Source organism: Hypanus sabinus, chromosome 19, assembly GCF_030144855.1.
Source record: "Hypanus sabinus isolate sHypSab1 chromosome 19, sHypSab1.hap1, whole genome shotgun sequence".
Classification (NCBI taxonomy): domain Eukaryota; kingdom Metazoa; phylum Chordata; class Chondrichthyes; order Myliobatiformes; family Dasyatidae; genus Hypanus; species Hypanus sabinus.
The window spans coordinates 13,550,958-13,569,246 of record NC_082724.1 but is presented as its reverse complement, the minus strand read 5'-3'; the positions used below and the strand labels follow the sequence as shown (position 1 = coordinate 13,569,246).

Below are 18,289 nucleotides of genomic sequence, written 5' to 3'. Positions count from 1 at the left end.
CAGGATCCAGGCTACGTCACATTATCAGTTCATTTTGAACTACTAAATGCCCCCTCTTCCTACATCTAGTGTTTAATGCACCTCAGGTCAGTATTAAACTTGTGCCTTCCCTTGAGATTAGTCCAATCTTCACGGCTATTTAAGTGGCACTTGGCATGAAATCAATGCTTTTATTTGTCTTACTAAAAGAAAACAAACACTACCTCTTCAACCAGACCAATATCCCTAACAGAGGCTCGAATTACATTCAACCGGTTCCAACAAGCAAATTACAGACCTGCGTGACCAAAACCAGTTGCTGAAACAGATACTCTGCTCCAACAGCCATCACAACAAGAGACTCAGAACATAGAACATTACAGCACAGTATTACAGACCCTTCAACCCACCATTTCTGCAAAGACAGAGGGAAAAGCTTCAGGGATTTTCTCAAAATCCCAGTGAAGAACATGCAACATTCTCATCAATTTGTGCTCACTTGAAATGGAGAATGTGCACTGGGCACATTTTGTTTGACAGAAGCATACAAAAGATGGATGTAAATGACAAATGGAGCACAAGACAACCCAACCATTCACCCAGTCAAGCAGTTCCTTCCCCATCTGTGGAATAGTCTGAAGACAACACAAAGCCCACAGAACTTAAGTGGAAGTGAGTCACACTGAACTGTGAAGACAGCAGCTGTGTGTAAATTGGCTACCATTTTATAAAATAACACAGATCACACTTGCAACTGTGTGGTAATCATTAATCCCATTTTATTTTTAATCGTTGTCAGAATGTGTCGCTGCCAAAGCCAGCACTTACTGCTTATCCCTAATTGTCCTCAAGAGGGAATGTAGAGCCACCTTCTTGAACCATTTTATTCGGTGTGAGGAATGAGTTCATTCAATGCTGCTAGATAGTGAGTTCTAGGATATTAGATAGTGACAATAAATGGTAGTAAATTTCCATTTCAGAATTATCATGCAACAAAACTTGCAGCTGATTGCTTCCCCATACCCTTATAAATCTTATAATTAGGAATGGGTTGGAAAAGGACAATCAAAGAAAGTTTGGAAAATTGCTCTGGTATATTTTTCAGCCAGTTCGTCAGAGATAGGAAGAGTAAATACCCAAGGTTTTGAACAGGGCTTCAATCAACTGAGCTGCTTTGCTTAGTATGGCATTGAGTATCAGCAAGAACATCGATGGCCTACACTATCAAGAAAACTGCTTGTTGAGGGCCAAGAAACCAAGGAGACCTTATCAATGACTCAGGAGTCAGCAATGCTGAAAGCAGTACTGCAAAGAATTCCTTAACTAAGATTCACTCGCTGACATGGTCCCTGTTGGAGTTCTCATTGAGTAAGCTGCCAGAAGTAATGTGAATGTCCAAAAAAGGGGAAAAAAATCAGAAACAAGAACATGCATTTCAGAAAGTGTTCTCATTTTGCTGAAGCCTTGTAATATCATATGAGTCAGAAAATGTTAAAAATCCACAATAACTACTGTTAAAATGAAGTTTGCCTTTCTCAGTATGGCTTTATCATTTTAAGCTGCAGCATAATGATTACTGCATTCAAATATTAGACTAAAATTCTTGAATGAAGGGGTTCTTTAGTTCTATGTCAGCCTTCTTAACTTTAATACCACTGCTTGTTCATACTGGCCAGTAGGTTTGTAGTAAAATCAAGTTAGTCACTTCTTGGGAAAGCTGGAAGTATACCAATAGCTGAATGAAAATTATAAATAACTAATTTTAAGAGCCACAATTATACTGAACAAATCAAAATACTGTTTGTTAAGTCAAATATTCCCCTGCACATTTCCAAAATCAACATAATGTATAGCACCAAAATCCCCTATACCTCCCTATTTACCAGCTGTTTCATAATAAAAAAAATCTCCATGAGAAAAGAATGTGGCGATTCTATAACCTCAGCTCAAATCTACTACACCAAATCCAATCAAGAAAATATTATTCCTGCGTCTTTCTGTCATAGGAAGTTTGCATGCTTCAGTGAAAATTTCTTATTTACCTAAATTCTAGAGCATACAGCCCCATTGTGTTACACTTTGCATAGGACAAATCAACAACACATCGTCACACCCCATTCTTCCTTATGCAGAGATGTAAACGCTATATTCCCAGCACTGTTTCATCAGAAACCTTATGTCATTTATAAAGATATCTTCAGTCTGCTACTTGTAAAGGCTAACTAATGTATTCCTAACTGCTTGCTTTATACATGTCAACTTTCAGTGTTACTTCCATCTTCTCTGTGACTGATAATGAAGTTCCTTTGCTCTTTTTCCCTATCCTAATGAAGGGTCTTCAGTCTGAGATGTTACCACTATTTCTTGCTGCCTGACCTTCTAAAGTCTTCCAGCATTGTTGGCTGATATTTCAGTTTTATAGCATGTAAAGTTTTGCTTTTGATTTTCATTTCCAAGCTTTAATTCCTGGGCTGACAAAGGGAAAATACTGACAAGCATGACATTGTTATTCAGCACAAATCTGTCCTTCAAAGCAAAGAGAGAGAAGAGTAGAACAGATGTCAGCAACTTGATATTAGTGTTGAATTCAAAGCTTACCCCCATAAAAGGGTGGTGGGGTGCAGATACGTCTCTACCAAAGAGGGTGCAAAGTGCTCCTTCCCTCTGTTAGCTTGCAGATCACTCTTGGGCAAGGTGTAGCACCTTCTTAGCCCTCCGATCAAGGTCATGTGAAGCAATGGGAGCAGGTGGTGGATGGTCGTATGAGCAGCTGGTACATATCACAAGATCTATTCATGTGACTACTGACACGAGGTAGACAGTCTGTGAAGACTATTGAAAATGAATGGGGTCACCCTTCTTGTTAAAAAAAAACTGCCCAGAAGGCAGCAACGGCAAATCACTTCTGTACAGAAATTTTCCAAGAGCAATCATGGTCATGAGACCATGCTTACCTGTCATATGACACAGCACATAATGAAGATGAAGACCATAAAGGTATTTCTTTTGTTCAGCTAGATGTACGTGTTACTTTAAAGACATCGGAAGAATTACATTTAAATAATGACCAAGTCTATGAGTAGCATGGCTATTAACTACCTCTCAGCTCTACCAAACCATGTTCAATCATGACTTCCACTATCATCTATGTGAATTATGCATCTTTCTCCCTCTGACTGAGTTTCATCCAAATACTCCAGTTTCTTGCAGAATCCAAAATGCATGCAGTTAAATAAGTTAAATAGCCAATGCAAAGTCAGCCTAGTATGTTGGTACGTGGTAGAAACTAAGTGAGATTTAGGAGTCTATGAGAAGAGTGAAATAGGATTAATATAAATGGCACTCAGTGGTCAACATGAACACGTATGACTGAAGCACCTGCTTCCCTGCTACACGAGTTCATGACACAAAATAACAATACACCAAAAATGAAAAAGGCATCACTTTTACAAGATCATTTCTGCAATATCTTATTAATTAAACACAATGCACAGGGAAATCATAAGTAAATTTTAAAATGTAACTTTTGTGATTGTACAATAGCAAAGAGGAATGCTCACCTGTTCATCTGAGCCACCCGAAGCAAAGAAGTCCCCGGCATTGGAAAAAACTACACAGGTAGCTGGACCCTTAAGACAACAAGGAATTGTACATTATTTCCAGTCACACTTCATTCAGGTATCTTTTCAAGTGACAGAGCAAACCAAGATACAGTGCCTTGAAAAAGAATTCAGCCCCCACAAATATATTCACATTTTACTGTCCCATTTTCTAAATTTAAAATACACTGAGGTAGGATTTTTTTGAGCTAATTTACACCCGCCATCCTGTACGGAGTTTGCACGTTCTCCCCATGACTGAATGGGTTTCCACCGGGTACTCCAGTTTCAAAGTGCAAAGACATACCAGTTGGTGGGTTAATTGTTCATTTTAAATTGTCCCGTGATTACGTGAGGGTTAAACCGGGGATGCTGGGCAGCATGATTTGAAGGGCTGGAAGGGCCTACTCCATGGCTGTACCTCAATAAACAAAAAAAACATTGTGCATCATGTCAAATCAACAGAAAAATTCCAAAACCTGTTAACAATTTACTAAAAATTAGAAACCAAAATTGTGAGGATGAAAAAAAATGTATCCCCTTTGTAATTATTACACTAACTTTCTCAGGTACAATACTGTACATTATCTTAACAACTCACCCAATTTATTGATGTAGAAAATTGGAGGATTTTATATTCAATTAATTTATAAGTATACCCCCTTCTCTCTCTAAGGTCCAGCAGTATGGTTGATTTTGAATAGACCAAACCAAAATGAAAACAAAATATCATTCAGATCAGGGAAATGATAAGGGAGAAGCACAAATCCAGGGAAGGGTATAAGACTATACCAAAGTCACTGAACATATCTTGGAGCTCAGTGCAGTCCACTGTGAAACCATAGCCATGCTGCCGATGTCAGAGCACCCCTCTAAACTTAGTCGTTAGAGAAAAACGTCACTTGTAAGAGAGGCTACTATGACACCAACTGTCATTCTGGGTGAGTTGCAGAAGTCAGTGGCTGCAGCTGGAGAGGAAGTTCATGGCTCCACAAGGCATTACACAAAAAGGGTATTTATGGAAGGGTGGCAATGAAGAAGCCATGGCAAAAGAAAGCATGTCCTTGCATGTAATGGCTTTGCAAAGCATCAGTTACATGATACTGTAAAGAAGGGGGAGAAGGTCTTGTGATCGAATGAGACTACAGTGGAACTTTCTGGCCTCAACACTAAGTGATACGTGAGTGCAGGTCGATGGGACTAGGTGAGAGTAAGTGTTTGGCACGGACTAGAAGGGACAAGATGGCCTGTTTCCATGCTGTAATTGTTATATGGTTATATGGAATGGGCAAATCCTTTTCCATCACATTGTGCCAGTTAACAGAGACTTGCCTAACAAAACTAGTGGCTATAATAGTTGTGAGAGGTGGTTCAACTAAGTACTGAACAAAGGGGAATGAATATGTTTTGAACTGCTGGCACTTTTTTTTTAATTTTTAGTTTTTGATGCTTTACAATTTTCAATGTTTTTTGAGCTCTGCTGTGAAAAAAAGGAGCATGTGTTCCCGAATAAAAATCAGTTACATTGATCAAAATCCCTGGTTGAAATACTAATTTATGTGAACAAAGGGTTGGGGGCTGAATAGTTTTTCAAGGTACTGTATTACAAAAAAGTGCAGGTGGCAAACATAAAACGCCAAAATAGTTTCCAAAGGTCAATTCTCCTTTGCACATATATTGGGTTAGTTAAAAAAAATGGTATTCAATGCTTAGCAACATTTCTGTTCATTTGAATAACAATTCATTCAAGCTCATATAATAGTTTTTTTTTGATCAGTTACCACTGCTGTTCAAGAAAACTTCAACAGATAACCGTATCAAATTATATAAAAACATATTTGCCACTGATAAAAAAATCTGTCCACTCAAAAACATGTACTTTTATTAAATACTATGTTTTGTGCTTTATTTTTACAGGTATATTTTTTGCTATTAACTATTAATTTAACAATATGCTGTTTAAGTACTAATTTCCCTGTATAAATGCTTAGGCTGAAATAATCTTCTCTCCCCCTCCTACCCCCCATTAATACAATGAAGGCAACCATAAGGTAGGTTTCAGATTCTGGCAACATAATGTAAAATTCATCCTCAGAAACTTTCAAGGTAAACATCTTAATTTCATAAAGTCAACTTTAAGTATTGAAATAAATTTAAAATTTGAAATTATTTGAAATCATAACTTGTATTTATTCAACCCACTTAACATAGTAAGTAGCCCAAGGCATTTCACAAGTGCAGATGACCAGAAAGAAGAATTCAAAGAGCATTTTAACAGAGATAATGCGAGGTAAAGAACATCACTTCTGCAGCCAACAGCACAGCAGACAACTGTACAACAATTAAAATCAGGTACAAGTGAGAGAGCTAAATTGTTAAAAAACAAATGCTTCCAAACTAATGCAGTTTAAGGATAGGAAGAAGCAATACCATGAATGGATTTGAAAACAAGGAAGAGAATATCAAAACCAAGATATTGCTTCACTGGGTAGGGATACATTTCAATGACTCCAGTAACAACATGCAAACAGCAACTGATGTGAACTCAAGCATGGATAGTCCTCTGGCGCGGGTTTAAATCTATAGGAGAAGGTGAGAGGCTGGTCAGGAGTGTGTTAAACTATTTAGTCTAAAAAGAACAAAAGGTGCAGATTAGAGTTTCATAACAGATGAGCTCAGTCAGTAGTGATAAGGGGTAGTAGAGAATTTGAAATAAACACAGCTTCCTACTTTTGAAAGCTCAAATAGGACAACAAAGTTATGAACGCCTTGTTTTGGTCTGTCACTAGTGAGATGGTTTTACTTTATAGTTTGGCAAAGAACTGGAATGAACAAAAGATCTGGGGTCTGGTCTTCATTGTTAGAATTTCTTGCCACTGAATAAGCCATCTGACAGTTTACAAAGAGAGATTATAGTAGTGTCCGCAAGGCAGATTTGTATCATTAGAGTACATCTGGATAAAATGTGCTATAGTCATCTACTCTAGAATATCACTTCTTCATAGATTTACGACACATTCCTGGAAAAGAGCCTGAACTTTTTCTGATGTTTTGCCAAGATTTTTTTTAAGAAATTACCCATCTTTCATGAAATAACCATGATTCAAAAACGGTGAATCAGAACGGATGCAAAATTTTTATTTTTTTTAAATTAGTTTTTTTTTAATGCATTTTCTACATCACTACAGACAGAAAAAAAACCCAAATCAAAATGAAAATTAATACAGTGCAAAAATAAACATACAATAATATTATAATACAAAAAAAGATAATTGAGAAAGCACCCAAATTGAAGACATGTAAAATTAGTATCCTCCCCAAGCCCCGCAACAAAAAAAAACTCCAGACCAACCACAACACAATATAGAGAATATAAATCAGGACATTCAAACCCCTAAAACTGTAAATACACTTTAAAACAGAAGATAATAATGCCTACTAACAAAAAAAAAGAGCTGAAAGCAAAGGATCGAAACAAAAAACCTTAGTTAAGAGGAAGGTTATGAAAGTACTCAATAAAAGGTCCCCAGACCTTATGGAACTTTATATCCGAATTAAGAACTGAATAATGAATTTTTTCAAGGTCTAAGCAGGACACAATATCATTAATCCATTGAGCATGCGTGGGCGGGGCAACATCTCTCCACTTAAGGAGGATTAAACATCTAGCCAGGAGAGAAGCAAAAGATAATATTTGACACTTAGTCGAACTCAAACGTAAATCTGTCTCACCCAAAAAACCAAACAAAGCAATTAAAGGGTTAGGTTCTAAGTGATGGTTCAGAATATAAGATAAAGTTATGAAGACATCTTTCCAAAATTTCTCCAAGCTAGGACAGAACCAGTACATATGAATAAGAGAGGCCTCGCCCCTTTTGCATTTATCACAAAGAGGACTAATATTAGGATAAAATTGAGGTAGTTTAGATTTAGACATATGGGCTCTATGAACAATCTTAAACTGTAAAAGGCAATGGCGAGCACAAAGAGAGGTTGAATTAACTGATTTGAGAATCGAGTCCCAAGTCTCATCAGATAAAGAGATATTTAAATCATGCTCCCAAGCCATTCTAATTTTATCCACAGGGGCACGCCGTAAGAATGCTAATTTATCACGAATAAATGGTATTAAACCTTTACCCAGTGGATTAATAGAAAGAAATAAATCCATAACATTTTTCTCAGGCATTTCAGGGAAGTTAGGAATTAAAGGATTAATAAAGTGTCTAATTTGGAGATATCTAAAAAAATGAGCATTAGGCAGATTGAACTTAGCAGAGAGCTGTTGAAAAGATGCGAGGTGATTATCAATAAAAAGATCTTCAAAATGTCTAATGCCCTTCCTATACCAATCATGGAATGTTGAACCATACATAGTAGATAAAAAAAGGTGATTATGTAAGATAGGATTAGAAAATGAAAAACCATAAAAACCATAAAATTTCCTAAACTGAGCCCATATTCGCAAAGTGTGTCTAACAAGAGGATTAACAATTAATCTGGACAAAACTACTAGGGAGTACAGAGCCAAGAAGTGCAGAAATAGATAAATCTTTAGTGGAACTCAACTCCATTGCCAACCAATTAGGGCACTCGGGTTGGCCATGGAAAAAAGACCAAAAGGTAGCACAACGTATATTGGCTGCCCAATAATATAAACGAAAGTTAGGTAAAGCCATGCCACCCTCTTTTTTAGATTTTTGAAGATAAACTTTATTAATTCTAGAACGCTTATTCTTCCACAGATATGACAAAATAATAGAGTCTAAGGAATCAAAAAAAGATTTAGGAATAAAAATTGGGATTGATTGAAATAAATATAAAAATTTAGGGAGAACAAAATTTCTGACAACACTTCTATCATTTATTAGCCAAACATAAGAGCCTGAAGCATATTTTCATCTGTCTGGGAATTCCACGGAGAACCTTTGCAAATGCCCTCCTTATGATCTAGCTGACTTGTACACTTGTTCCTAGAAACGCAGAAGTTAGAGACACAACGCAGCTTGATGCCAATGCATTTGACCTCTAGCCCGTCTCCAAAATTTTCACCAGCTCCAGCTGATAAAAACATTCCATGCGAATTGAGCAGATGCAGGTTGCCTCTAATCAATCAGCTCTCAATGAGGGAAATCACCAAACTTGTTTGAAAAAATTGCAGTTAAGTGGTGTGTTCATTTTTCTTTATTCTGGGGTTTTTGATAAATTTCTGGAATTATTTTATGCAGTTTATGTCTTAATCTTTTTTTAAAAAGAATATTAGAACATTTTTAACAAGAACAGGCTAATAGGACCAATAAAGCTTGCCAAATTCCTATTCATATAGTGTGTTGTATAACTATCAAGTTTAAATTTAAACGTCTCTAAGGTACTACTTTCAACTACATAACCAGGTAGTTTGTCCCATGTGTCCACAAATTGTCGTGTAAAGAAATGCTTCCTGATGTTAGATCTAACTACACTGATTCTGCTGCCTGAATGTTATCACCCCGTCCCCCGAATTATTTTTCATTGGCAAACTTAACTAGTTTATTTGTTATGTACTTATCCAAATAATTACTATAAACTAAAAACAGCAGCTGCCCCAAAACTGATCCCTGTGGAATTCAACTTTTAACATCTTCTAGGCGTGAAAATTATCCTCTCATCATAACTCTTTTCAAGATAATTCAAGATAATTCAAGATAATTCAAGATACCCATTTGCACACCTTATCCTGAATCCCCACCTTCTGTACTTTGATTGTTAACCTCTTATTGGGTACCTTGTCAAAAGCCTTCTGAAAGTCCAAATTATATCATCAGTTCTATTGTTATCATAAATTTTAGTTGCCTCTTGATAAAACTCCAGCATATTAGTAAAACATTATTTCCCTTTTCTGAACTCATGTTGAGTTTCTGCTAACACGCCTGTTCTTATCAGCTGATTTTCCATCTCATTCTTTAGTATTGCTTCCATTATCTTGTCTGCAATACATGTTAAGTTTAGTAGCCTGTAGTTATCCGGGTCAGTGCGGTCACCCTTGTTATATACTGGGACAATGTTAGCCCATTTCCAGTCTTTAGGGATTTCATCAATCTTCACCGACCTTTGAAGAATACATGCTAGGGCTTTGTATATATAATCACAGAACTCTTTAAGTACCCTTGCATATATGTTGTCTGGCCCTGGAGATGAATTACCTTCAGCCTTTTCAGCTGAAGCTGGGCCTCACTTTTTAAGATCTCTAACCTGATTTTTCTCTACACTTACTGACATATTGCTAACATCTTTGCGGGTGAATACTTAAGCAAAATATGCGTTAGGACTATCTGCTAGGTCCTTCTTTATATATTTTAACAACCCATTATTCTTCCTAATACACTTAGCTTTCTTTTTGACTTTTCTTTTACTACTAAAGTATTGAAAAAATCTCAGCGTTATTCTTAGCATTATCAGCAAATCCTTCTCAACCTGCCTTTCGGCAATCCGAAGTTCCCTCTTGCCTTTTGCACTCATATTTTCACATGCCCTATGGTTATATAGCTGTCTTTTCTTCAGTAATTTCAAATATATATCTTCATTCATCGATGGAGTTTTTATTGCTTCTCCCGACCTTGGGTATGAACATTTCCTGCAGTGGATCTATTACCTCTTTAAAATGACTCCATTCTTCCTCAACTGACTCAACATCAAGCAGTTCCTTCCAGTTTATCTTCTGAAGTCTTTGCTACATCTGCACAAACTTTGCCTTTCTGAAATTCAATTTAATGGCTTTGGTTTTTACTGATATACTCTCTGAAAAAGCCTAGAGACTAACAATATTATGAACACTTGTTCCTAAAGGCTAAACAACTTCTGTACTCAAAATTCTATCCTGATTGTTACAGAATATCAAATTTGGACATGCCTCCCCTCGAGTTGGTATATTATCATACTGGGTCAAAAAATAACCATCATGGAATTCACTGTCCTGTAATCCATTCGTCACTGGGTTCACCCACTCAATATCTGGAAAATTATTGTCACCTGTAACTATATTATCACCCTCAGAACTTGCTTTTTAATATTCTGATAGAGTTGTTCATTAAAATCACTATCAGCAATAAGTCTATAACATACACCCAATGTTTTTCCTTCATCCTTATAGCTTTCAATTCTCACCTAGATAGCTTCACTAAGTCTCGATTCATCTCCTATCATAAGCAAACTCACGTTTAAATTCTCTGTTATGTATATGGCTACTCTTCCACCTTTCAAATCTTGCCCATCTTTCCCAAGTACATCTTTTAATATTATATTCATCAACATCCTCTGAGGTCAGCCAGGTTTCAGTTATTGCTATTATATCATACTTATATGCATGTGCACATAATTCTAGCTTACTTATTTTATTCTTAATACTTTTTGCATTTATACAAACCGTCCTTAGACTGACACTTATGATTTTCATCTTATTCTGACCCATTTTTATATTTTTGAAGCCTATAATTGGTTTATGTCCTAATATGTTATTCTCCACTAAGGTGTTTAAACAGTTGAGCCTAACCCAGACAACCCCAATAGGCAGATCGCGGGCCAGGTCCAGACCGCGAGAACCAGATGTCTGGACCGCGCCGTCTCATTGGGACTTACGTGAACGCACCTGTTATAACATGTAAATAAAGCGTGCACTGCTCTAATTTATTTTAACCTCATCCCACACCGTACACTTGACTCATAGACCTACTGCGGGAAGATCCAGTGATGAAGGATTTCATGACGAGCCTGGAAGAAAACTTCAGGGAACGATTTGAAAGCTCCCCTAAACTCTCCGGTGACGTCCCCCTCTTCCTGAAACAGCCGTTCTCCTTTTCGGCTGACGGCCAGTGGACTGCAGAAGCCAAAAGGCTGGTGCCTTCCATAGATGAAGCAACTCTTTAGATGAAGGTCTTGGAAATGGGAACATATGATTTGCTCAAAGCACAACACAAGGAATGTTAAGGTGAGTGATTTTTGAAACAACGTGGTTCCCCAATTCAAAAACACGAGAGCTATTGCAATCCTCCTACTCACACTGTTCCCCTCCATGTACATATGTGAGTCATCGTTTTCTTCAATGAACTCTATCAAGCACCAGGACAGAAACAGACTCTCCAATGCACATCTTGGCCAGTGCCTCAGGATTGCCACAACAGAATACAGGCCCAACATCAGAAGGATTGCCTCATCCCGTCACTGTCACTTCTCAGTGAGTGAATCAATTTATTTTTGTCCATTTGTCAATCTTATTGTGGTATAATAATATTACAACAATAATGCTGATAATTTCATTTATAGCTACACTTCATACTTCAAATACTACATAGCTTAATTTAAAAGAAGAAATAGATTAAATGAGAGAACAGAAACAGTGGAAAAGGCAGTACTACTAAAACTCTGTGTGGAAGAGAAGTGGTAGAGAGGGGAGGAGAGGGGAGGAGATTTGCATTCCCTGACTGCTTCAGTTTCTAAACTATACTGCGAAGCAACTCTTGGGACCTGCCATGTTAGGACTACAACAACTTCACCACTATCTAACTATCGGCCCGCTTTATTGTTGAAAACATGCTGAGCACCTCTTTTACTGCGAGCACTAGAGAACTACGTATGCAAAGGCAAAAAAAAACACAACCGCCCAAAGCAAGGGTTAGGCCAGAAAAAAAAATTCTTTTGCAGCCCCAGCAAGCTGTTTTTAAATGACTGATTGTCATGAACATTTAAAAATAATCTAAAAGGACTTCTGGCAACAACAAACTGTCAAAGACTAACAGAGTAGTCTGGGGTTGAGGCTTCAGCTCCTCAGAATCTGCTGCCCAAGGTCTAGTTGCATGCGCTTGCTCCACAGAATAGCTGCACTCCTCAAGTCAATCAGTTCTGCAGTACCACAAAAGGGACATGTGACCATGGGAAGAGTACAGCTGATAGACCAGATTGAGCATGAACACAGAAGTTAGAAATGTACTGACCCGTGAAAAGCAGCTTGCTGGCAGTTCTCTATGGAACCACCACCTAAATCTATGTAGATCTTTAGCAACATCTAATTTTGCAAAAGGGAGTGCCCAGATCACTGGTGAAAATCAGAATTGTGGAAACTAAAATTATAATTACAAAACTATTTCATAATTGGTCCCCATTCACTGAAAAAGTTTTCAATCTATTAACTTGATACCATTATAAACATGTTGAAATTAATATTCAATGAAGAGACTATAAGCAGTTTTCATCAAAAGATCATGAAGTGATATTAAGATAATATTCTCCTGTTTAATATGTAAACTCTCATATAGTATTTCATTTGGAGTAGAGCTTGGGAAAAATAATAAATCTGATGATTTAATTCATATGTAAAGCTGTTGATGATTGTCAACATTAATTTCAAATCCTCTATGAGCTGTTTTCTACTATATCGGAAGACTGCACACACTGAAATAATTGATGTTCGGAATAGCACATGGTTGAAGAACAAAAGCTTGTGAACCAGCAGAATAAACACTACTTAGCTAATTCCATATTAGCCGAAGTAGTATTTGTTTCAACTCATTTACCGAAATCCTAGTGAAAATTCTCTATGTATGTAAAGATTTTTCTAATGACTACTGAACGAGAACAAATTTTGTGCTGTGAGACTAGAACATATTTAAAATAATCAAGTGCTAATTTAACGCCCTAAAACTCTTAAGCTTCCTTGGTGAATTGATCCATCGCTAACTTCCTTCAAAAAAACAGGTGCATATATGGAAAAGCAGCTGTAAAATGTCAGCAGTCTGAAGCAGACAAACTCTTGCTTAACACTAACCTTGGAAGGGAAGGACCATCTAGGTTATAATTATATACAGGAATGTAAACTTGGCCACACTCCCTGGGTAAACTAACAATGATCAGCTGGTATCATACATACCATGCACTTGAAACAGGGGTCTTATTACGTCAAAGCATATTTCTGGAATACTATCACTTCCCCTTCTAATCCATCACTTCCTCAGCTCCCTCCCAGAATACTAGTGAGTTGCCAGACAAAAACATATGTCAAGCCTGGCTAGGCACATTACCCACATAAATAAATGCAGCTGGCATACTTCTCAGAACAAGCTGTTCTAAAGGCATGAACACTATTCTCAACAGCGGCACATTTTCCACCTTTTCTGATGAATTTACTTTACTAACCTCACACCAGCAAAAACAAACATACACTCATCATAATTCCAATTATTTATATATGAAGATAGTGATGGTACAACTTTATTTTCAGAAGTCAAGGACAGATAGTGGTTCCTAAGATTTCCTTCCTGCTTTTCCTGAGTTAATCAGTATGAGCTTTGTAGTTTACAGATGCAGTGTCTGGACATCAAAATCAGCAATGAAAATTTTATTATATTTAAACAGCCTTGAAAGATCTTCAACGTTCACAAAGCACACCAGGTCATTAAAACTCTATAAACTGGAAGCTATAGTGACCATATTCTCCTGGCAACTTAAAAAAAATACGCAACTATAGTTATGAAGAAAGACCCGAGATGCTATAAGTATTTATACTGGAAGCAAAATGGTAAAGAGATTTAGTAAAGATACTGAAAACATCCCTACACTTTTACCAGAATGATTGTGTGTACTCCAACTTCCCAGAATCAATACCCACAGTCAGTACATGCCCACAGTTAACTGGAGATGGAGCTTTGACCAGCTGCGAAAATCCTATATGATCATAGGTTTTAAGCTGGGAGTAACTAATTAAATAGAAAGAAAATTTTAAAATATCATTAGAAATATATTAAAAACATTGAAAACATTAAAACAAACTAACTCAAAAATGTACATTCTATTTCTCCAGCCATTTTGCAGGCCTGAGATCCTGATGGAGCCTCAGATCCTGCAAAAGAACAAATCTGGTATTGGAATTGAGAGGTGATTCCCCAGCATAAGGATGGAGAATTCCACACAGAATCCAGTGATGGAGCGTAATAAGATAGCTGGTACCATCTGTCATTCAGTAACTTCCATACTTCCAGAACTGGAACTGCATATGTGGAAGTCTGGGGCATATAGCTATTCCAACAGCTGAGAGCCAGCAGTTCCGACCGGATCTGCCAGATAAACTCAGTGTGACGAAGCTTACTGCTTCTTTTGGCAGGAGAACTAATGACACAAGATCATCAATTTCAAATTAATATCAAGAGGGCAAGGAAATAGACTTAGGCAAATTTCTTTCGACAAGATGTTGTACATCTATCATTTAAGATTAAAGTGACGGAAATATATGAAGTGGGATTGACAAGTTACCAGTGGAGAGCAAGAGAATCGGACTATATTCAGTATCTCTAATACACAATCAAGCATTGGGCATACAACTGTATTATTTGTATTCTATGAAACTGTAAACATTAGGTGCAAGGTTTAATTCACTCAGGGTATCATTGGTCGCACTGGTACTACCAAAGCCAAAAACGGATGACTGCCAAAGGAAATTTTTAAATGTTTTCCCCAGCTGACAGCCAGAAACTTTAGGAGGTCGATTAATGAATTAAACACTATTCCCTGCTGAGAACCAATGGCCAATTAAAATGTTAAATAGCATTGGAGGCAGGGAACCTGAAAGTAAGGTCTTCTGACTAAGTATTTACATATTTAAATAATTTACCTGATAGATGGGTAGATTGCCTGACAATAAAAGACAGCCACTTTATGAAACATTTCTTGACATGTGACAATTCCCTGTGTGGCATTTTGACCCACAACCTTATAGTGTTAAGGAAACTCTATCAGTGTCAGATTAACAATAAACCACTGACATTTTTTTCCCCAAATTCCAGCCCTGAAATTCACTTCCAAAATGCTTCCATTTTTAATATGCCCCTTTTTAATACATCAATACTTTGATGAATCACACTTTTATATTTTAAACTTCACAGAGGATAACCCAGGTTTCAGTAAACTCTTATTATAATTTAATCAAACTGGTAAATATGTATTACAATCTCTTATAGACCAATATATCCAACCTCAGATGTTGTGTCAAACATCCCTAGGGTGACGTAGTCAGTGTTCATTTTTACTTCAACCATTTAATGAACCTGAACCATCACACTGTTTCCAGCTTTTCATTGAGAAACCTGCCCAACATCGTTTTTTAAAATTTAATCAATAAATACATTTTAAAAGATTTGAATTACCATTTTCATTCCTGACCTAGGTGAACTTACGTATGTAGTAACATTTGCAAGTTGCTTTGCGGCAGTGGCACAGTACAATAAAAAACTACAAATTACAATATTTTATATTGCCCTGGGTGACGAGAGTTTATGATGGATAGAGCCTTTATAAGGCATCACCTTTTGAAGGTGTCCACGATGCTGGAGAGGCTAGTGCCCATAATGAAGCTCACTGAGTTTGCAGCTTTTTCTGATCCTGTGCAGTGGTCCCTCCATCCCAGACAGTGAAGCAGCCAGTTAGAATTAATGGTCTCAGAGTATTATTTATAGAAATTTGCTAGGTTATGGCGACATACAAAGTCACCTCAAACTCCTAATGAAATATAGTTGCTGTTGTGCCTTGTTAATATTGCATCAACATTTTGGGCCCAAGATGTTGACACGAAGGAACTTGAAACAGCTCACCATCTAATTCTGATCCCTTGATGAGAACAGATGGGTGTTCCCTCAATGTCCTCTTCCTGAAGTCCACAATTAATTCCTTGATCTTCCTGACATTGAGTACAAGGTTGTTGTTGTGACACTAGTCACTGGCAGCCAACCAGAAAAGGATTCTTTTATTCCCACTCCCTGCCTCCTACCAATCAGCCAATGCTCTAACCATGCCAGTAGCTTTCCTGTAATACCATGGACTCTTAACTTGGTAAGCAGCCTCATGTATGGCACCTTGTCAAAGGCCTTCTGAAAATCCAAATGTACAACATCCACTGCATTCCCTTTATCAATCCTACTTGTAATCCCCTCAAAGAATTCTAACAGGTTCCTGAGGCAAGATTTTCCCCTCACGGAAACCATGCTGACTGTCCTTTCTTGTCCTGTGTTCCTAAGTATTCCAGAGCCTCATCCTTAACAACTAATTCCAACATCTTCCCAACCACTGAGGTCATGCAAACAGTTCTATAATTTCCTTTCTGTTGCCTCCCTCCTTTCTTAAAGAGTGAAGTGATATTTCCAGTCCTCCAGAATCCTGCTAGAGTGCAATGTTTCTTGAAAGATCATAACTAATATCTCCAGAATCTCAACTATTTTTTTCAGAACCCTAGTTCATCTGGTCAGAGTGATTTATGCACCTTTAGGTCCTTCAGCTTCTGGAGCATTATCTCCCTTGCAATAGTAACTGCACTCACTTCTCTTCTCTCACACCCTTCAACACCTGGTACACTGCTAGAGTCTTCCACAGTGAAGACTGTTGGAAAATACTCATTTAGTTCATCTGCCATCTCCTCGTCACCCATTATTATTTATCTGGCCTTATTTTCTAGTGTTCCTATATCCACTCTCATATCTCTTTATTTTTTTTCTATCCACCTTGATATTGTTTGCTAGCTTGCTTTCATATTTAATCTTAATCCTAATGATTATTTTAGTTACTTTCTGTAGGTTTTTAAAAGCTTCCTAATCCTCTATTTTCCCACTAATTTTTGCTTTGTTATATGCCCTTTCTTCTGCTTTTACATTAGTTTTGAGTTCCCTTGTCAGCTACTGATGTGCTATTTTGCTATTTGAGTATTTCTGTAGTTTTTGGAATTCATCTATCTTGTCCCTTCCTGATTTTTCCCAGAAACTCAAGCCATCATTGCTCTGCTGTCGTCCCTGCCAGCATCTCCTTCCAATTTACTTCGGTCAACTCCGCTCTCATACCACTGTAATTTCCTTTATTCCACTGAAATACTGCTATGTCAGACTTTACTTTCTCCCTAATCAAATTTCAAGTAAAACTCAATCATATTGTGATCACTGCTTCATAAGGGTTCCTCTACTTTAAGCTCCCTGATTGCCTCTGGTCCATTACATAACATCCAATCCAGTATAGCTGATCTCCTGGTAGGCTCCATGAGAAACTGCTCTAGACAGCCACTCATAGGCATTCAACAAATTCACTCTCTTGGGATCCATTCCCAAACTGATATTCCCAATCTACCTGCATGTTAAAATCTCCCACGATTATCACAACATTGCCCTTTTGACACATCTTTTTAAATTCCCATTGTGATCTATAGTCCACATCCCAGCTACTGTTTGGAGGCTTCTATATAAGTGCCATCAGGGTCCTTTTACCCTTGCAGTTTCTTAACTCAATCCACAGAGATTCAACATCTTTGGATTCGATGTTACATCTTTCTAATGATTTGATGTCATTCTTTATCAGCAGAGCCATGCCACCTCCTCTGCCTACCTTCCCATCCCTCTGATACAACGTCTAACTTGGACATTCAGCTCCCAATTATAACTATCCTTCAGCCATGACTAAGTGATGGCCACAGCAGCATACCCAATAATCTGTAAAAGTGCAACAAGATCATCCACCTTATTTTTTATACTCCTTTCATTGAGATAGAACACTTTGAGTCCTGTATTTGCTACCCTTTTTGAATCTGCATCCCTAATGCACTGACTGTCACCCTGCTGGCTGCAATTTTGTCCTATTATCCACATGTCCTTCCTGACAGTTTGACTGCACACTATCTTAGCTTTTTTTCCCCCCATCTGTCTCCTCCTGAGTCC

General features: G+C 37.5%; 1 protein-coding gene across 2 annotated transcripts in view; it reads right to left on the bottom strand.

Moving 5' to 3' along the window:
• The window catches only part of LOC132377735 (POC1 centriolar protein homolog A-like), a 147,178-nt gene that overhangs the window by 72,372 nt on the left and 56,517 nt on the right, over window positions 1-18,289 (bottom strand). For both annotated transcript variants that reach the window (XM_059944047.1, XM_059944048.1), the window contains exon 8: window positions 3,540-3,608. In XM_059944047.1, the coding sequence (XP_059800030.1) occupies window positions 3,540-3,608 (69 nt within the window). The remainder of the gene's footprint in view (window positions 1-3,539; window positions 3,609-18,289) is intronic.